General features: G+C 43.2%; 1 protein-coding gene across 4 annotated transcripts in view; it reads left to right on the forward strand.

Annotated features, from left to right (window-relative positions):
• The window catches only part of LOC109898287 (unconventional myosin-IXAa-like), a 274,482-nt gene that overhangs the window by 239,862 nt on the left and 12,633 nt on the right, over window positions 1–21,987 (forward strand). For all 4 annotated transcript variants that reach the window (XM_031833015.1, XM_031833013.1, XM_031833014.1 and 1 more), the window contains 6 exons: window positions 5,421–5,482; window positions 5,827–6,019; window positions 11,532–11,660; window positions 13,901–14,006; window positions 14,260–14,391; window positions 21,849–21,972. In XM_031833015.1, coding sequence (XP_031688875.1) covers window positions 5,421–5,482; window positions 5,827–6,019; window positions 11,532–11,660; window positions 13,901–14,006; window positions 14,260–14,391; window positions 21,849–21,972 — 746 coding nt within the window. The remainder of the gene's footprint in view (window positions 1–5,420; window positions 5,483–5,826; window positions 6,020–11,531; window positions 11,661–13,900; window positions 14,007–14,259; window positions 14,392–21,848; window positions 21,973–21,987) is intronic.

Genomic DNA, 21,987 nt, shown 5'->3' on the forward strand with positions numbered 1-21,987 from the left:
CTAACTATGCATTCCATTCCTCCATACTCTCTCTAACTATGCATTCCATTCCTCCATACTCTCTCTAACTATGCATTCCATTCCTCCATACTCTCTCTAACTATGCATTCCATTCCTCCATACTCTCTCTAACTATGCATTCCATTCCTCCATACTCTCTCTAACTATGCATTCCATTCCTCCATACTCTCTCTTAACTATGCATTCTATTCCTCCATACTCTCTCTAACTATGCATTCCATTCCTCCATACTCTCTCTAACTATGCATTCCATTCCTCCATACTCTCTCTAACTATGCATTCCATTCCTCCATACTCTCTCTAACTATGCATTCCATTCCTCCATACTCTCTCTAACTATGCATTCCATTCCTCCATACTCTCTCTAACTATGCATTCCATTCCTCCATAGCTCTCTACTAGCATTCCTTCCTCCATACTCTCTCTAACTATGCATTCCATTCCTCCATACTCTCTCTAACTATGGCATTCCATTCCTCCATACTCTCTCTAACTATGCATTCCATTCCTCCATACTCTCTCTAACTATGCATTCCATTCCTCCATACTCTCTCTAACTATGCATTCCATTCCTCCATACTCTCTCTAACTATGCATTCCATTCCTCCATACTCTCTCTAACTATGCATTCCATTCCTCCATACTCTCTCTAACTATGCATTCCATTCCTCCATACTCTCTCTAACTATGCATTCCATTCCTCCATACTCTCTCTAACTATGCATTCCATTCCTCCATTACTCTCTCTAACTATGCATTCCATTCCTCTTGCATTACTCTCTCTAACTATGCATTCCATTCCTCCCATACTCTCTCTAACTATGGCATTCCATTCCTCCATACTCTCTCTAACTATGCATTCCATTCCTCCATACTCTCTCTAACTATGCATTCCATTCCTCCATACTCTCTCTAACTATGCCATTCCATTCCTCCATACTCTCTCTAACTATGCATTCCATTCCTCCATACTCTCTCTAACTATGCATTCCATTCCTCCATACTCTCTCTAACTATGGCATTCCATTCCTCCATACTCTCTCTAAACTATGCATTCCATTCCTCCATACTCTCTCTAACTATGCATTCCATTCCTCCATACTCTCTCTAACTATGCATTCCATTCCTCCATACTCTCTCTAACTATGCTTCCATTCCTCCATACTCTCTCTAACTATGCATTCCATTCCTCCATACTCTCTCTAACTATGCATTCCATGCCTCCATACTCTCTCTAACTATGCATTCCATTCCTCCATACTCTCTCTAACTATGCATTCCATTCCTCCATACTCTCTCTAACTATGCATTCCATTCCTCCATACTCTCTCTAACTATGCATTCCATTCCTCCATACTCTCTCTAACTATGCATTCCATTCCTCCATACTCTCTCTAACTATGCATTCCATTCCTCCATACTCTCTCTAACTATGCATTCCATTCCTCCATACTCTCTCTAACTATGCATTCCATTCCTCCATACTCTCTCTAACTATGCATTCCATTCCTCCATACTCTCTCTAACTATGCATTTTCCTCCATACTCTCTCTAACTATGCATTCCATTCCTCCATACTCTCTCTAACTATGCATTCCATTCCTCCATACTCTCTCTAACTATGCATTCCATTCCTCCATACTCTCTCTAACTATGCATTCCATTCCTCCATACTCTCTCTAACTATGCATTCCATTCCTCCATACTCTCTCTAACTATGCATTCCATTCCTCCATACTCTCTCTAACTATGCATTCCATTCCTCCATACTCTCTCTAACTATGCATTCCATTCCTCCATACTCTCTCTAACTATGCATTCCATTCTCCATACTCTCTCTAACTATGCATTCCATTCCTCCATACTCTCTCTAAACTATGCATTCCATTCCTCCATACTCTCTCTAACTATGCATTCCATTCCTCCATACTCTCTCTAAACTATGCATTCCATTCCTCCATACTCTCTCTAACTATGCATTCCATTCCTCCATACTCTCTCTAACTATGCATTCCATTCCTCCATACTCTCTCTAACTATGCATTCCATTCCTCCATACTCTCTCTAACTATGCATTCCATTCCTCCATACTCTCTCTAACTATGCATTCCATTCCTCCATACTCTCTCTAACTATGCATTCCATTCCTCCATACTCTCTCTAACTATGCATTCCATTCCTCCATACTCTCTCTAACTATGCATTCCATTCCTCCATACTCTCTCTAACTATGCATTCCATTCCTCCATACTCTCTCTAACTATGCATTCCATTCCTCCATACCTCTCTCTAACTATGCATTCCATTCCTCCATACTCTCTCTAACTATGCATTCCATTCCTCCATACTCTCTCTAACTATGCATTCCATTCCTCCATACTCTCTCTAACTATGCATTCCATTCCTCCATACTCTCTCTAACTATGCATTCCCATTCCTCCATACTCTCTCTAACTATGCATTCCATTCCTCCATACTCTCTCTAACTATGCATTCCATTCCTCCATACTCTCTCTAACTATGCATTCCATTCCTCCATACTCTCTCTAACTAGCATTCCATTCCTCCATACTCTCTCTAACTATGCATTCCATTCCTCCATACTCTCTCTAACTATGCATTCCATTCTCCATCCATACTCTCTCTAACTATGCATTCCATTCCTCAACCTCTCTAACTATGATTCCATTCCTCCATACTCTCTCTAACTATGCATTCCATTCCTCCATACTCTCTCTAACTATGGCATTCCATTCCTCCATACTCTCTCTAACTATGCATTCCATTCCTCCATACTCTCTCTAACTATGCATTCCATTCCTCCATACTCTCTCTAACTATGCATTCCATTCCTCCATACTCTCTCTAACTATGCATTCCATTCCTCCATACTCTCTCTAACTATGCATTCCATTCCTCCATACCTCTCTCTAACTATGCATTCCCATTCCTTCCATACTCTCTCTAACTATGCATTCCATTCCTCCATACTCTCTCTAACTATGCATTCCATTCCTCCATACTCTCTCTAACTATGCATTCCATTCCTCCATACTCTCTCTAACTATGCATTCCATTCCTCCATACTCTCTCTAACTATGCATTCCATTCCTCCATACTCTCTCTAACTATGCATTCCATTCCTCCATACTCTCTCTAACTATGCATTCCATTCCTCCATACTCTCTCTAACTATGCATTTCCCATTCCTCATCTCTCTCTAACAACTATGCATTCCAATTCCTCCATACTCTCTCTAACTATGCATTCCATTCCTCCATACTCTCTCTAACTATGCATTCCATTCCTCCATACTCTCTCTAACTATGCATTCCATTCCTCCATACTCTCTCTAACTATGCATTCCATTCCTCCATACTCTCTCTAACTATGCATTCCATTCCTCCATACTCTCTCTAACTATGCATTCCATTCCTCCATACTCTCTCTAACTATGCATTCCATTCCTCCATACTCTCTCTAACTATGCATTCCATTCCTCCATACTCTCTCTAACTATGCATTCCATTCCTCCATACTCTCTCTAACTATGCATTCCATTCCTCCATACTCTCTCTAACTATGCATTCCATTCCTCCATACTCTCTCTAACTATGCATTCCATTCCTCCATACTCTCTCTAACTATGCATTCCATTCCTCCATACTCTCTCTAACTATGCATTCCATTCCTCCATACTCTCTCTAACTATGCATTCCATTCCTCCATACTCTCTCTAACTATGCATTCCATTCCTCCATACTCTCTCTAACTATGCATTCCATTCCTCCATACTCTCTCTAACTATGCATTCCATTCCTCCATACTCTCTCTAACTATGCATTCCATTCCTCCATACTCTCTCTAACTATGCATTCCATTCCTCCATACTCTCTCTAACTATGCATTCCATTCCTCCATACTCTCTCTAACTATGCATTCCATTCCTCCATACTCTCTCTAACTATGCATTCCATTCCTCCATACTCTCTCTAACTATGCATTCCATTCCTCCATACTCTCTCTAACTATGCATTCCATTCCTCCATACTCTCTCTAACTATGCATTCCATTCCTCCATACTCTCTCTAACTATGCATTCCATTCCTCCATACTCTCTCTAACTATGCATTCCATTCCTCCATACTCTCTCTAACTATGCATTCCATTCCTCCATACTCTCTCTAACTATGCATTCCATTCCTCCATACTCTCTCTAACTATGCATTCCATTCCTCCATACTCTCTCTAACTATGCATTCCATTCCTCCATACTCTCTCTAACTATGCATTCCATTCCTCCATACTCTCTCTAACTATGCATTCCATTCCTCCATACTCTCTCTAACTATGCATTCCATTCCTCCATACTCTCTCTAACTATGCATTCCATTCCTCCATACTCTCTCTAACTATGCATTCCATTCCTCCATTACTCTCTCTAACTATGCATTCCATTCCTCCATACTCTCTCTAACTATGCATTCCATTCCTCCATACTCTCTCTAACTATGCATTCCATTCCTCCATACTCTCTCTAACTATGCATTCCATTCCTCCATACTCTCTCTAACTATGCATTCCATTCCTCCATACTCTTCTCTAACTATGCATTCCATTCCTCCATACTTCTCTAACTATGCATTCCATTCCTCCATACTCTCTCTAACTATGCATTCCATTCCTCCATCTCTCTAACTATGCATTCCATTCTCCATACTCTCTCTAACTATGCATTCCATTCCTCCATACTCTCTCTAACTATGCATTCCATTTCTCCATACTCTCTCTAACTATGCATTCCATTTCTCCATACTCTCTCTAACTATGCATTCCATTCCTCCATACTCTCTCTAACTATGCATTCCATTCCTCCATACTCTCTCTAACTATGCATTCCATTCCTCCATACTCTAACTATGCATTCCATTCCTCCATACTCTAACTATGCATTCCATTCCTCCATACTCTAACTATGCATTCCATTCCTCCATACTCTAACTATGCATTCCATTCCTCCATACTCTAACTATGCATTCCATCCCTCCATACTCTCTCTAACTATGCATTCCATTTCTCCATACTCTAACTATGCATTCCATTTCTCCATACTCTAACTATGCATTCCATTCCTCCATACTCTCTCTAACTATGCATTCCATTCTCCATACTCTCTCTAAGTATTGATTCCAAACAGACCCTTTTTCCATATTTAGTGCACTATTCTTGACCCAGAGGTTGGACACTGAACAATGTTGGAACGTTGTTGGAATGTTGCAGAAAGGTTAGGGTATACAGGTGGTTGGTTTTTGACTGACCAGGGGTTGGACACGGAACGTTTTAAGAACGTTGTGTAAGGTTAACAGATGGTTCTGTCTCTGTTGTGTCCTCTTCTGCAGTGTGTCGGTACGCCTGCCATAGAAAGTGCTGCTCCAGGATGACCACCAAATGTAGCAAAAAGGTACGAGACTATTTTATAGTGTGCAAGTGTACATTACTGACAATGGAAAGGAGGGATGAGGATAACGATCAACAAACCATGTTATTCTTCCCAATGACGTAAAGAGGAGAATATTCGCTCGATGGCTTTTCTTACATTTCTAATAACGGATGTTGGAGTGTTTACATTTGCAAATGCCCATTAAATATTTGACACCACAATTTTCTCTCTCTCTCTGTACCTCCATGTTATATATTGGTCTGTCTGTTCTTCTCACTTCTGTCCGTCCATCCGTCTGCGCTCGTGTGTTTGCGATGTACATGTGTGTCCGTCCTTCCATCCGCGTTTGTGTTTTTCTCTATCAGTACGACCTGGAGCTGTCGTCCAGACAGTTTGGCGTGGAGGTGTCTCGTCTGACCAGCGAGGAGAGGACCGTGCCTCTGGTGGTGGAGAAGCTCATCAACTACATCGAGATGCACGGCCTCTACACGGAGGGCATCTTCAGGAAGTCTGGCTCCACCAATAAGATCAAAGAGCTGCGGCAGGGGCTGGACACAGGTATGATTGGCAGGGTACTACACCAGTTAAAGTAGACCAGGGAGGGATAGCAGAGATATGGTCAAAGGACTGTCTATACCAGGGATGGCCCTCAGATCAGTCCCTCCCCCCGGGGTCTCAACTTCCTGTTGAAGGTTAGAATATTAGAATACATAAGGTGCAATTTCGAAATGTCAATCAATTAGTCCATGTCAGCTGACATTTTTTAGATTGGTAATTTAGTCTAGCTTGGTCATTTAGTGTAGTTTTGCAATTTAGCCTAGATTGGTAATTTAGTCTAGATTGGTAATTTAGTCTAGATTGGTAATTTAGTCTAGATTGGTAATTTAGTCTAGTTTGGTAATTTAGTCTAGTTTGGTAATTTAGTCTAGTTTGGTAATTTAGTTTAGTCTAGCTTGGTAATTTAGTCTAGATGGTAATTTAGTTTAGTCTAGTTTGGTAATTTAATCTAGCATGGTAATTTTGTCTATCTTGGTCATTTTGTCTATCTTGGTCATTTTGTCTATCTTGGTCATTTTATCTAGATTGATAATTTTGTCTAGATTGGCAATTTTGTCTAGATTGGTCATTTAGTCTAGTTTGGTCATTTAGTCTAGATTGGTCATTTAGTCTAGATTGGTCATTTAGTCTAGCTTGGTAATTTAGTCTAGCTTGGTCATTTAGTCTAGTGGCCAGCTATCTAAACTTGTAGTAACCAGTGGGTCTCCCATTGCTTTTGTTAGTTCCTCGCACTCAGATATCATATTTAAAAAACTGCAAACATTTGGGTCTCTGCTCCATGGCAAAATGTTATGAACTACAGGAAATAAACTCTAAAACTTCAATGTCTTCTATCTGATGTCAAGAGGTGGAGCCGTTAAAACCTTTGCTCGCAAGCCCAACAAAATATTGCTTAGGGCCACCAACATTCTAGCTCTGACTGTGTGTGTGGCTATGGATGTGGATACGCATACCCACGAGCCACTGCAGCCCCTGAGGTTGCCCATCTCTGGTCTATACTCCATAGCAGAGTCCCACAATCCCCTGGGGGATTTTATTTGATCCCCACAGTTTGTCTTTGCTTATTTGAACTGTACTTACCATCATATGGACTTGTTTTTTTTACCAAATAGGGCTATTTTCTGTATACCTCGTCACAACACAACGGATTGGCTCAAACACATTAAGAAGTGTGCTTCACGGTTGGGATGGTGTTCTTCGGCCTGTAAGCCTCCCCCTTTTTCCTCCAAACATAACAATGGTCATTATGGCCAAACAGTTCTATTTTAGTTTCATCAGACCAGAGGACATTTCTCCAAAAAGTACAATCTTTGTCCCCATGTGCAGTTGGAAACCGTAGTCTGGCTTGTTTATGGCAGTTTTGGAGCAGTGGCTTCTTACTTGCTGAGGAGCCTTTCAGGTTATGCCGATATAGGACTTGTTTTATACAGTAGACATAGATACTTTTGTACCTGTTTCCTCCAGCATCTTCACAAGGTCCTTTGCTGTTGTTCTGGGATTGATTTGCACTTTTCGCACCAAAGTACGTTCATCTCTAGGAGACAGAACGCGTCTCCTTCCTGAGCGGTATGACGGCTGCGTGGTCCCATATTGTTTATACTTGCGTACTATTGTTTGTACAGATGAACGTGGTACCTTCAGGCGTTTGGAAATTGCTCCCAAGGATGAATCAAATTTTGGCTGATTTCTTTTGATTTTCCTATGATGTCAAGCAAAGAGGCACAGAGTTTGAAGCTAGGCCTTGAAATACATCCACAGGTACACCTCCAATTGACTCAAATTATGTCAATTATCAGAAGCTTCAAAAGACATGACATAATTTCCTGGAATTTTCCAAGCTGTTTAAAGGCACAGTCAACTTAGTGTATGTAAACTTCTGACCCACTGGAATTGAGATACAGTGAATTATAAGTTAAATAATCTGTCTGTAAACAATTGGAAAAATGACTTGCGTCATGCACGAAGTAGATGTCCTAGCAGACTTGTCAAAACTATAGTTTCTTAACAAGAAATTTGTGGAGTGGTTGAAAAACAAGTTTTAATGACTCCAACTTAAGTGGATGTAAACTTCCGACTTCAACTGTATATACAGGGGTCAATGGGCACCGGTTAGTCGAGGTAATTGAGGTATGTCCAAACTTTTGACTGGTACTGTATATATATATATACAGTAAAAAAAGAAAGGTCCCTTTTTCAGGACCCTGTCTTTCAAAGATAATTCATAAAAATCCACATTTTACAGATCTTCATTGTAAAGGGTATAAACACTGTTCCCCATGCTTGTTCAATGAACCATCAACAAGTAATGAACATGCACCTGTGGAATGGTCGTTAAGACACTAACAGCTTACAGATGGTTGGCAATTAAGGTCACAGTTATGAAAATTTAGGACACTAAAGAGGCATTTCTACTGACTCTGAAAAACTCCAAAAGAAAGATGCCCAGGGTCCCTGCTCATCTGCATGAACGTGCCTTAGGCATACAGGACAATTGCAATGTCCGTACTGTGAGACGCCTAAGACAGCGCTACAGGGAGTACGGATGAACAGCTGATCATCCTCGCAGTGGCTGACCACGTGTAACAACACCTGCACAGGATCGGTACATCCGAAAAAAACACCTGTGGGACAGGTGCAGGATGGCAACAACAACTGCCTGAGTTACACCAGGAACGCACAATCCCTCCATCAATGTTCAGACTGTCCGCAATAGGCTGAGAGAGGCTGGACTGGGGGCTTGTAGGCCTGTTGTAAGGCAGGTCCTCACCAGACATCAGCGGCAACAACGCCGTCTCTGGGCACCAACCCACCATCGATGGACCAGACATCGATGGTCTGGTCCATTCGTCTTCACTGACGAATCACGGTTTTGTCTCACCAGGGGTGATGGTCGGATTCGTGTTTATCGTAAAAGGAATGAGCGTTCCACCGAGGCCTGTACACTGGTGCGGGATCGATTTGGAGGTGGAGGGTCCGTCATGGTCTGGAGCGGTGTGTCACAGCATCATCAGACTGCCTGCAATGATAACACGCTCAATCTCAACGCTGTGCGTTACAGGGAAGACATCCTGGACCTGTTGCATCGGAGGGTGAGGGCTAGGGCCATTCCCCCCCCCAGAAATGTCCAGGAACCTGCAGGTGCCTTGGTGGAAGAGTGGGGTAACATCTCACAGCAATAACTGGCAAATCTGGTGCAGTCCATGAGGAGGAGATGCACTGCAGTACTTAATGCAGCTGGTGGCCACCATCGATACTGACTGTTACTTTTGATTTGGACCACTCCCCCCCCCCCCCCCCCCCCCCCTGCCCTTTTGTTCAGGGACACATTATTCCATTTCTGTTAGTCACATGTCTGTGGAACTTGTTCAGTTCATATCTCAGTTGTTGAATCTTGTTATGTTCATACAAACATTTACACAAGTTAAGTTTGCTGAAAATAAATGCAGTTGACAGTGAGAGGACATTTTTTTGCTGAGTTTATATATACTAATGGAATATCTACATAGGCCATCACTCCTGTGTTCCAATGGAACGTTGTATTAGCTAATCCAAGTTTATCATTTTAAAAGGCTTATTGATCATTAGAAAACCGTTTTGCAATTATGTTAGCACAGCTGAAAACTGTTGTTCTGATTAAAGAGGCAATAACACTGGCCTTCTTTAGACTAGTTGAGTATCTGGAGCATCAGCATTTGTGGGTTCGATTACAGGCTCAAAATGGCCAGAAACAAAGAACTTTCTTCTGAAACCTGTTAGTCTGTTCTTGTGAGAAATTGCCATGAAACTGAAGATCTCGTACAACGCTGTGTACTACTCCCTTCACAGAACAGCGCAAACTGGCTCTAACCAGAATAGAAAGAGCAGTGGGAGGCCCGGTGCACAACTGAGCAAGAGGAGAGTAGAGTGTCTAGAGTAGAGCTGCCAGTCCTCAACTGGCAGCTTCATGAAATATTCCCCTCAAAACACCAGTCTCGACTTCAACAGTGAAGAAGCGACTCCGGGATCCTGGCCTTCTAGGCAGAGTTCATCTGTCCAGTGTCTGTGTTCTTTTGCCCATCATAATCTTTTATTTTTATTGGCCAGTTTGACATATGGCTTTTTCTTTTAGATTCGTTGTTGGACGTATGACTGTAAAAGAACCAGGAAATCAGCTCAATGGGGTTTTAATTTACTAAGGAAATATGTTCCCAAGTCCCACCCACTCATGAATAGAATGGCAAATGTGATCATATCCCAATGTAATTCATGTTTGAAATTATTCTATTTATTTCAAATACTATATCTGTTTGGGATTCTTGCGGTCAATTTGCAGTCTACAAATTATTTACAACTATGTTCTGGCCCCACCTCTGATTGGTTTAGATAATGTCAGGGTACCTGCTCTATATGGCTTCTGATTGGTTTAAATAATGTCAGGGTACCTGCTCTATAGGGCTTCTGATTGGTTTAGATAATGTCAGGGTACCTGCTCTATAGGGCTTCTGATTGGTTTAGATAATGTCAGGGTATCTGCTCTATAGGGTTTCTGATTGGTTTAGATAATGTCAGGGTATCTGCTCTATAGGGTTTCTGATTGGTTTAGATAATGTCAGGGTACCTGCTCTATAGGGTTTCTGATTGGTTTAGATAATGTCAGGGTACCTGCTCTATAGGGTTTAGATAATTTCTGATTGGTTTAGATAATGTGAGGAGACAGGTGGCAAGGACCGTGTTGAAACTGCATTCCCTAGCATGGATACAGACTCTTGACACAGGCTGTAATAGTAGTGTCAACCCTCCGTACAAAACAAGATGCCATGACACCATTTGTACGGTATTCACACTACCGGATCGTAAGCACTGTGTCAGTTGTAATGTTCAATCTAACTGTAGTATTCCCTCTCCTACTCTCTTCCTGCTCTTCTCTCTTCCTGTCATACTCTCTTCCTGCTCTACTCTCTTCCTGTCCTACTCTTCCTGTCATACTCTCTTCCTGTCCTACTCTCTTCCTGTCCTACTCTCTTCCTGTCCTACTCTCTTCCTCCTCTACTCTCTTCCTGTCCTACTCTCTTCCTGCTCTACTCTCTTCCTGTCATACTCTCTTCCTGTCATACTCTCTTCCTGTCCTACTCTCTTCTTGTCCTGCTCTCTTCCTGTCCTGCTCTCTTCCTGTCCTGCTCTCTTCCTGTCCTGCTCTCTTCCTGTCCTGCTATCTTCTTGCTCTACTCTCTTCCTGTCCTACTCTCTTCCTGTCATACTCTCTTCCTGTCATACTCTCTTCCTGCTCTACTCTCTTCCTGCTCTACTCTCTCCCTCCTACTCTCTTCCTGTCCTACTCTCTTCCTGTCATACTCTCTTCCTGCTCTACTCTGTTCCTGTCCTACTCTCTTCCTGCTCTACTCTCTTCTTGTCCTGCTCTCTTCCTCCTCTACTGTCTTCCTGTCCTACTCTCTTCTTGTCCTGCTCTCTTTCTGTCCTGCTTTCTTCCTCTCCTACTCTCTTCCTCTCCTACTCTCTTCCTCTCCTACTTAAGATGTGAGCAGCATGAACCTGGACGACTACAACATCCACGTCATCGCCGGCGTGCTCAAACAATGGCTCCGTGACCTGCCCAACCCTCTGATGACCTTTGAACTGTACGAGGAGTTCCTCCGGGCAATGGGTAAGAGCTGGGGTCATAAGTATGCACCTTGTTGTTCTGTTACAATGTTACTATGTAGTAATGGCTAAATGTGGCTTAAGATGTGGTTTATAGATGATTTTGACTGAATCAAGGTGTGTATATATATATATATACACACACACAGTACCAGTCAAAAGTTTGGACAAACCTACTCATTCAAGTTTTGTAAAAAATGTTTTACTACTTTCTACATTGTAGAATAATAGTGAAGATGTCAAAACTATGAAATAACACATATGGAATCATGTAGTAACCAAAAAAATGTTAAACAAATCCAAATATATTTTATATTTGAGATTCATCAAAGTAGCCACCCTTTGCCTTGATGACAGCTTTGTACACTCTTGGCATTCTCTCAACCAGCTTCATGAGGTAGTCACCTGGAATGCATTTCAATTAACAGGTGTGCTTTGTTAAAAGTTCATTTGTGGAATTTCTTTCCTTCTTAATGGGTTTGAGCCAATCAGTTGTATTGTGACAAGGTAAGGGTGGTATACAGAAGATAGCCCTATTTGGTAAAAGACCAAGTCCATATTATGGCAAGAACAGCTCAAATAAGCAAAGCGAAACGACAGTCCATCATTACTTTGAGACATGAAGGTCAATCAATGCGGAAAATTTCAAGAACTTTGAAAGTTTCTTCAAGTGCAGTCGCAAAAACCATCAAGCGCTATGATGAAACTGGCTCTCATGAGGACCGCCACAGGAAAGGAAGACCCAGAGTTACCTCTGCTGCAGAGGATATGGTTATTAGAGTTAACTGCACCTCAGATTGCAGCCCAAATAGATGCTTCACAGAGTTCAAGTAACAGACACATCTCAACATCAACTGTTCAGAGAAGACTGCGGGAATCAGGCCTTCGTGGTCAAATTGCTGCACAGAAACTACTACTAAAGGACACCAATAAGAAGAAGAGACTTGCTTGGGCCAAGAAACACGAGCAATGGATATTAGACCGGTGGAAATCTGACCTTAGGTCTGATGAGTCCGAATTTGAGATTTGGGGTTACAACCGCTGTCTCTTTGTGAGACGTAGAGTTGGTGAACGGATAATCTCGGCATGTGTGGTTCCCACTGTGAAGCATGGAGGAGGTGTGATGATGTGGGGGTGCTTTACTGGTGACACTGTGTGATTTATTTAGAATTCAAGGCACACTTAACCAGCATGGCTACCACAGCATTCTGCAGAGATACGACATCCCATCTGGTTTGCACTTAGTGGGATTATCATGTGTTTTTCAACAGGACAATGACCCAACACACCTCCAGGCTGAGTAAGGCTATTTGACCAAGAAGGAGAGTGATGGAGTGCTGCATCAGATGACCTGGCCTCCACAATCACCCAACGTCAACCCATTTGAGATGGTTTGGGATGAGTTGAACCACAGAGTGAAAGGAAAGCAGCCAACAAGTGCTCAGCATATGTGGGAGCTCCTTCAAGACTGTTGGAAAAGCATTCTTTATGAAGCTGGCTGAGAGAATGCCAAGAGTGAGCAAAGCTGTCATCAAGGCAAACGGTGGCTACTTTGAAGAAACTAAGATATAAAATATATTTTGTTTATATTCGTTTAACATTTTTCTGGTTACTACATGATTCCATATGTGTTTTTTTCATAGTTTTGATGTCTTAACTATTATGATACAATGTAGAAAATAGCAAAAACAAATAAAAACCCTTGAATGAGGAGGTGTGTCCAAACTTTTGACTAGTAGTCTGTACTGTCCCTACTCATTTGTGATTGTGGAGGCCTAGTCATCTGATGCATCACTCCATTTCGCTACATCCGCAATAAAATCTGCTAAATATGTGTATGTGACCAATCAAATTTGAATTGATTTGTTCAGACCTCTTAACTTTTTCGTTACAGCCTTATTCTACCATGTATTAAATAAATAACAATTCCTCATCAATCTACACACAATACCCCAAAAGGACAAAGCGAAAACAGTTTTATTTATTAAAACAGTTTTATTTATTAAAACAGTTGTATTTATTAAAACAGTTGTATTTATTAAAACAGTTTTATTTATTAAAACAGTTTTTATTTTAGCAAATGTATTAAAAACAATACTTTCCAAATGCACTGTATAAATCTATATATATTATATATTATAAAGATATAATGTCTGTGTCCCCATAGGAGTGAAGCAGGAAATAAAAGCAGGAAGTAAAAGCAGGAAGTAATTGTATTTCTTTGGGTGGTTGTCCCCCATGCAGGCCAGCCAGACCAGAAGGAGGTAATCCGAGGGGTGTACTCTGTGATCGACCTGCTCAGCAGAACCCACCTGAGTACACTGGAGCGCCTCATCTTCCACCTGGTCAGGTGAGTGGGTCTCATAGGAAACAGGATGTCCTCTCACTGGCTGCTTCCCAATTCTCCACCCTTCTCCCAAAGTGTGCACAAACTCCCTCCAGTCAATGATACACCAATGATTCTAAATGGCGGGAAGTGTGGGAGAATGGTGGAGGGAAGTTGGCATCCACTGCATACCAGTTTTGACATTGAAGAAACTATTTGACAGTTTTCTACAGTTTTTTTGCGACCCCCTCTGACGTGTGTGTGTGTGGTCCTCCAGGATCGCCCTTCAGGAAGACACCAACCGTATGTCGGCCAATGCCCTAGCCATCGTGTTCGCCCCCTGCATCCTCCGCTGCCCCGACACCATCGACCCCCTGCAGAGTGTCCAGGACATCGGCAAGACCACCGCGTAAGACCCCCTCATCGACCCCCTTCTCACACAGGGCTCGTCCTTCCTGGTTCTGGAAGGCAGAACTCCAGGACCAGAGTCATAGTAAACAACCTTTGTCTGTCTATCTGTCTCTCTCTCTGTCTCTCTATTGCGACAGCTGTAGACACAGCCAACTTCTCTGCTGTGGTTGTTGTTGCTATCAGTGTTAAGGTCAAGGTTATTTCTTGCCCCTACAGATCTGATCGATGCCGCTCTGCCCTACTACCACTGAGCCTGGATACAGGGACTGTTCCTCAAACTCAACATTAATGGCCTTACAGTAGAGTGGGCTATCCCCGAAGTCGAGTCCCTCAGGTTAGGTTACTTTATACCAGCCACTCGGGTCCCCGATATCTAGTCCCCGATATCTAGTCCCCGATATCTAGTCCCCGATATCTAGTCCCCGATATCTAGTCCCCGATATCTAGTCCCCGATATCTAGTCCCCGATATCTGGTCCCCGATATCTGGTCCCCGATATCTAGTCCCCGATATCTAGTCCCCGATATCTGGTCCCCGATATCTAGTCCCCGATATCTAGTCCCCGATATCTAGTCCCCGATATCTAGTCCCCGATATCTAGTCCCCGATATCTGGTCCCCGATATCTGGTCCCCGATATCTAGTCCCCGATATCTAGTCCCCGATATCTAGTCCCCGATATCTAGTCCCCGATATCTAGTCCCCGATAGGCTAATTAACCAGATGCAAAACAAAATCCTAAATGAATCCAGTCTCTTTCAGAAACCTAGAGTAAAACGTCATGCTCTTTGATGACATGGGGTTTCAGAACAATAAAGCAGTTTTTTTTTTTATATCAGAAACAGGCATAAAAGAATCACCAATCAATGATAGGCAACCATCGATATTGACATATTTAATAACAAATGATCCATCTGCATCTCTATCAACAGTTTTATTTGACATATTTAATAACAAATGGTCCATCTGCAACTCTATCAACAATTTTTTGGGCTCCCCCCTCAGACGTTGTCTAAAAACACACTATCAAATCAAATTGTATTTGTCACAGGCGCCGAATACAACAACGCGTGTACCTTTACCGTGAAAATGCTTACTTACAAGCCCTTAACCAACAATGCAGTTCAAGAAAGAGTTACGAAAATATTTACTAAAAATAAATAATACAAAAGTAACACAATATAATAACATTAACGAGGCTATGTGCAGGGGTACAGGTTAGTCAATGTAGTTTGTACATGTCGGTAGGGGTAAAGTGACTATGCATAGATAATATGGAGGAAGGGGTGTCAGTGTAAATAGTCCGGTGGCCATTTGATTCATTGTTCAGCAGTCTTATGGCTTGGGATTAGACGCTGTTAAGGAGCCTTTTGGACCTAGACTTGGCGCTACGGTACCGCTTGCCGTGCGGCAACAGAGAGAACAGTCTTTGACTTGGGTGCCTGGAGTCTTTGATAATTTTTTGGGCCTTCCTCTGACACCGCCTGGTGTAGAGGTCCTGGATGGTAGGCAGCTTAGCCCCAGTGATGTACTGGGCTGTACGCACTACCATCTGTAGCTCCTTACGGTCAGATGCCGAGCTGTTGTCATACCAGGCAGTAATTGAACTGGTCAGGATGCTCTCGATGATGCAGCTGTATAATTTTTTGAGGATCTCGGGACCCATCAAGTCTTTTCAGTCTCCTGAGGGGAAAAGGTTTTGTCGTGCCCTCTTCACGACTGTCTTGGTGTGTTTGGACCATGTTAGTTCATTGGTGATGTGGACACCAAGGAACTTGAAACTCTCGACCCGCTCCACTACAGCCCGTTGATGTTAATGGGGGCCTGTTCGGCCTGCCTTTTCCTGTAGTCCACAATCACCTTCTTTGTCTTGCTCACATGGAGGGAGAGGTTGTTGTCCTGGCACCACACTGCCAGGTCTCAGACCTCCTCCCTATAGGCTGTCTCATCGTTGTCAATGATCCGGCCTACCACTGTTGTGTCGTGGATGAACAGGGAATACAGGAAGGGACTAAGCACGCACCCCTGAGGGGCCCCAGTGTTGAGGATCAGCATGGCAGATGTGATGTTACCTACCCTTACCACCTGGGGGTGACCCGTCAGGAAGTCCAGGATCCAGTTGCAGAGGTTGGTGTTTAGTCCCAGGGTCCTTAGTTTAGTGATGTGCTTTGTGGGCACTATGGTGTTGAACGCTGAGCTCTAGTCAATGAACAGCATTCTCACAAAGGTGTTCCCACCTTCCAGGTGGGAAAGGGCAGTGTGGAGTGCGATTGAGATTGTGTCGTCTGTGGATCTGTTGGAGTGGTATGCGAATTGGAGTGGGTCTAAGGTTTCCGGGAGGTTGCTGTTGATGTGAGCCATGACCAGCCTTTCAAAGCACTTCATGGTTACCGACATGACTGCTACGGGGCAATAGTCATTTAGGCAGGTTACCATCGCTTCCTTGGGCACTGGGACTATGGTGGTCTACTTGAAACATGTAGGTATTACAGACTCAGTCAGGGAGATGTTGAAAATGTCAGTGAAGACACTTGCCAGTTGGTCTGCACATGCTATTAGTACACGTCCTGGTAATCCGTCTGCCCCTGCGTCCTTGTGAATGTTGACCTGTTTAAAGGTCTTAATCACATCGGCTACGGAGAGCATGATCACACAGTCGTCCGGAACAGCTGGTGCTCTCATGCATGCGTCAGTGTTGCTTGTCTTGAAGCGAGCGTAAAAGGCATTTAGCTTGTCTGGTAGGCTCGTGTCACTGGGCAGCTCGCGGCTCGGTTTCCCTGTGTATCTGTAATAGTTTTCAAGCCCTGCCACATCCAACGAGCGTCAGAGCTGGTGTAGTAGGATTCAGTCTTAATCCTGTATTGACGCTTTGCCTGTTTGATGGATCATCTGAGGGCGTAGCGGGATTTCTTATAAGCGTCCGGATTTGTGTCCCGCTCCTCGAAAGTGGCAGCTCTAGCATTTAGCTCGATGAGGATGTTGCCTGTAATCCATAGCTTCTGGTTGGGATATGTACGTACGGTCACTGTGGGGACGACGTCGTCGATGCACTTATTGATGAAGCCGGTGACTGAGGTGGTATACTCCTCAATGACATTGGATGAATACCAGAACATATTCCAGTCTGTGCCAGCAAAACAGTCCTGTAGCGTAGCATCCGCGTCATCTGACCACTTCCGTATTAAGCAAATGACTGGTGCTTCCTGCTTTAGTTTTTGCTTGTAAGCAGGAATCAGGAGGATAGAATTATGGTCAGATTTGCCAAATCGAGGGTGCACGTGTCTCTGTGCGTGGAGTAAATGTGATCTAGAGTTTTTTTTCCCCCTCTGGTTGCACATGTGACGTGCTGGTAGAAATGAGGTGAAATGGATTTAAGTTTGCCTGCATTAAAGTCCCCGGCCACTAGGAGTGCTGCTTCTGTGTGAGCATTTTCTTGTTTGCTTATGGCCCATCTCGTTGAGTGAGGACTTAGTGCCAGCATTGGTTTGCGGTGGTAAATAGAAGGCTACGAATAATATAGATGAGAACTCTTGGTAGATTGTGTGGTGTACAGCTTATCATGAGGTACTCTACCTCAGGAGAGCAATACCTCGAGACTTCTTTAATATCAATGAGGTATTCTTAAGGATTCCTCCTAGATGTTTACTTTAACTGCATATAATAAAAATGTAAATATAAGTATAATAAGGAAAGTCAAAAATGTATTGTAATTTAAAAAGCTACAGCAAAAAATCTTGTTCCAGCAGTCGACAGGTTCTTCCCCTTTTATACCCTCGATCTTCCTTTCTCATTGTGGTTTATCTCCGATGACGCATTCAGTGGTTAACATCCTGTTCGGCAGGATGTTCTGATTCGCAGTATGCCCCCCTTGACAGGATGCCTAATCCTGGCCGCTCTGACCACGGAATTTCCTATGCAAGCTAGCACAATTTAGTACATTCCATTATCAATAACTTTTAAAACATTACCATTGACTACTTGGCTCTATTATAATGCTACTCCAACCCAACGTATTAACTCCCAGTACATCTTAAATCTTCACCAACTTAAACCTTCACCAACTTAAACCTTCACCAACTTAAACCTACACCAACTTAAACCTTCACCAACTTAACCTTCACCATCTTAAACCTTCACCAACTTAAACCTTCACCATCTTAAACCTTCACCAACTTAAACCTTCACCAACTTAAACCTTCACCAACTTAAACCTTTCATCATTTCAACATTGTAACCTTTCATTATCAACCTCCTACACGCCCTAAGGCCTTGTTCCTCCAAGCTTAACAAACATAGTCTATATTCATCATACCTTAAAGCAAACAACATAAAATTGTTAACCATTTAACTGCATTACTTCAATCATCCTTTACTATCTCCCTTGGTACATTTCCCAATGCTTTCACCCTTCAACAGTTAACATATTTAACCTTTAATCATTCTTTACTATCTCCCTTGGTACATTTCCCAATGCTTTCACCCTTCAACAGTTAACATATTTAACCTTTAATCATTCTTTACTATCTCCCTTGGTACATTTCCCAATGCTTTCACCCTTCAACAGTTAACATATTTAACCTTTAATCATTCTTTACTATCTCCCTTGGTACATTTCCCAATGCTTTCACCCTTCAACAGTTAACATATTTAACCTTTAATCATTCTTTACTATCTCCCTTGGTACATTTCCCAATGCTTTCACCCTTCAACAGTTAACATATTTAACCTTTAATCATTCTTTACTATCTCCCTTGGTACATTTCCCAATGCTTTCACCCTTCAACAGTTAACATATTTAACCTTTAATCATTCTTTACTATCTCCCTTGGTACATTTCCCAATGCTTTCACCCTTCAACAGTTAACATATTTAACCTTTAATCATTCTTTACTATCTCCCTTGGTACATTTCCCAATGCTTTCACCCTTCAACAGTTAACATATTTAACCTTTAATCATTCTTTACTATCTCCCTTGGTACATTTCCCAATGCTTTCACCCTTCAACAGTTAACATATTTAACCTTTAATCATTCTTTACTATCTCCCTTGGTACATTTCCCAATGCTTTCACCCTTCAACAGTTAACATATTTAACCTTCAATCATTCTTTACTATCTCCCTTGGTACATTTCCCAATGCTTTCACCCTTCAACAGTTAACATATTTAACCTTTAATCATCCTTTACTATCTCCCTTGGTACATTTCCCAATGCTTTCACCCTTCAACAGTTAACATATTTAACCTTCAATCATTCTTTACTATCTCCCTTGGTACATTTCCCAATGCTTTCACCCTTCAACAGTTAACATATTTAACCTTCAATCATTCTTTTTTGTAAATTCCAGTCCAAATGTATTTATTTTTGTTCTTATTCTTCTTTTCCTTGGTCAATGTCAATTCTCTCTCAATGTTCATTCTCCTTTGTGTGTGTGTGTGTGTGTGTGTGTGTGTGTGTGTGTGTGTGTGTGTGTGTGTGTGTGTGTGTGTGTGTGTGTGTGTGTGTGTGTGTGTGTGTGTGTGTGTGTGCGCGCGTGGGCTTACAGGATGCAAATGTGTCTCTAAAATGTCACAGAGAACTGGGCCTTAAAACTACTACTCTTGATAACCCGAATAGTTGCAACTGTGTAAACAATGGAAGTGACAACGGACGTACCTCAATAGCTTTAATTCATCAGATGAGTGAGTGTTATTTCTGTTGCAGATCCCCTCAGACTGCAATCAGTTCCTATAAGACAATATCAATAATAATTTCTAAATTATAGATTGAGCAACAGAAGTCACCTTATTCACTGGTTGCTCATTCTGCCTGTCCTCCTCTAGGAGCTGACTCATTCTGCCTGTCCTCCTCTAGGAGCTGACTCATTCTGCCTGTCCTCCTCTAGGAGCTGACTCATTCAACCTGTCCTCCTCTAGGAGCTGACACATTCTGCCTGTCCTCCTCTAGGAGCTGACTCATTCTGCCTGTCCTCCTCTAGGTGTGAGGAGCTGACTCATTCTGCCTGTCCTCCTCTAGGAGCTGACTCATTCTGCCTGTCCTCCTGTAGGAGCTGACTCATTCTGCCTGTCCTCCTCTAGGAGCTGACTCATTCTGCCTGTCCTCTTCAAAGACCTGACTCATTCTGCCTTTCTTCCTCTAGGTGTGTGGAGCTGACTCATTCTGCCTGTCATCCTCAGGAACTGACTCATTCTGCCTGTGCTCCTCTAGGTGTGAGGAGCTGACTCATTCTGCCTGTGCTCCTCTAGAAGCTGACTCATTCTGCCTGTGCTCCTCTAGGTGTGAGGAGCTGACTCATTCTGCCTGTGCTCCTCTAGGTATGAGGAGCTGACTCATTCTGCCTGTGCTCCTCTAGGTATGAGGAGCTGACTCATTCTGCCTGTGCTCCTCTAGGTATGAGGAGCTGACTCATTCTGCCTGTCCTCCACTAGGAGCTGACTCATTCTGCCTGTCCTCCTCTAGGAGCTGACTCATTCTGCCTGTCCTCTTCAAAGAGCTGACTCATTCTGCCTTTCTTCCTCTAGGTGTGTGGAGCTGACTCATTCTGCCTGTCATCCTCAGGAACTGACTCATTCTGCCTGTGCTCCTCTAGAAGCTGACTCATTCTGCCTGTGCTCCTCTAGGTGTGAGGAGCTGACTCATTCTGCCTGTGCTCCTCTAGGTATGAGGAGCTGACTCATTCTGCCTGTGCTCCTCTAGGTGTGAGGAGCTGACTCATTCTGCCTGTGATCCTCTAGGTATGAGGAGCTCACTCATTCTGCCTGTGCTCCTCTAGGTATGAGGAGCTGACTCATTCTGCCTGTGCTCCTCTAGGTATGAGGAGCTGACTCATTCTGCCTGTGCTCCTCTAGGTGTGAGGAGCTGACTCATTCTGCCTGTGCTCCTCTAGGTGTGAGGAGCTGACTCATTCTGCCTGTGCTCCTCTAGGTATGAGGAGCTGACTCATTCTGCCTGTGCTCCTCTAGGTATGAGGAGCTGACTCATTCTGCCTGTGCTCCTCTAGGTATGAGGAGCTGACTCATTCTGCCTGTCCTCCTCTAGGTGTGAGGAGCTGACTCATTCTGCCTGTGCTCCTCTAGGTGTGAGGAGCTGACTCATTCTGCCTGTCCTCCTCTAGGTATGAGGAGCTGACTCATTCTGCCTGTGCTCCTCTAGGTGTGAGGAGCTGACTCATTCTGCCTGTGCTCCTCTAGGTATGAGGAGCTGACTCATTCTGCCTGTCCTCCTCTAGGTGTGAGGAGCTGACTCATTCTGCCTGTGCTCCTCTAGGTGTGAGGAGCTGACTCATTCTGCCTGTCCTCCTCTAGGTATGAGGAGCTGACTCATTCTGCCTGTGCTCCTCTAGGTGTGAGGAGCTGACTCATTCTGCCTGTGCTCCTCTAGGTATGAGGAGCTGACTCATTCTGCCTGTCCTCCTCTAGGTGTGAGGAGCTGACTCATTCTGCCTGTGCTCCTCTAGGTGTGTGGAGCTGATCATCGGAGAACAGATGAATAAGTACAGGGCCAGACTGAAGGACATCAACAGTCTGGAGTTTGCTGAGAACAAGGCCAAGAGCAGACTGACACACATCAGGAAGTCCATGGTAAGGCACCAGGAC

The sequence above is a fragment of the Oncorhynchus kisutch genome, linkage group LG10 (assembly GCF_002021735.2).
Source record: "Oncorhynchus kisutch isolate 150728-3 linkage group LG10, Okis_V2, whole genome shotgun sequence".
Classification (NCBI taxonomy): domain Eukaryota; kingdom Metazoa; phylum Chordata; class Actinopteri; order Salmoniformes; family Salmonidae; genus Oncorhynchus; species Oncorhynchus kisutch.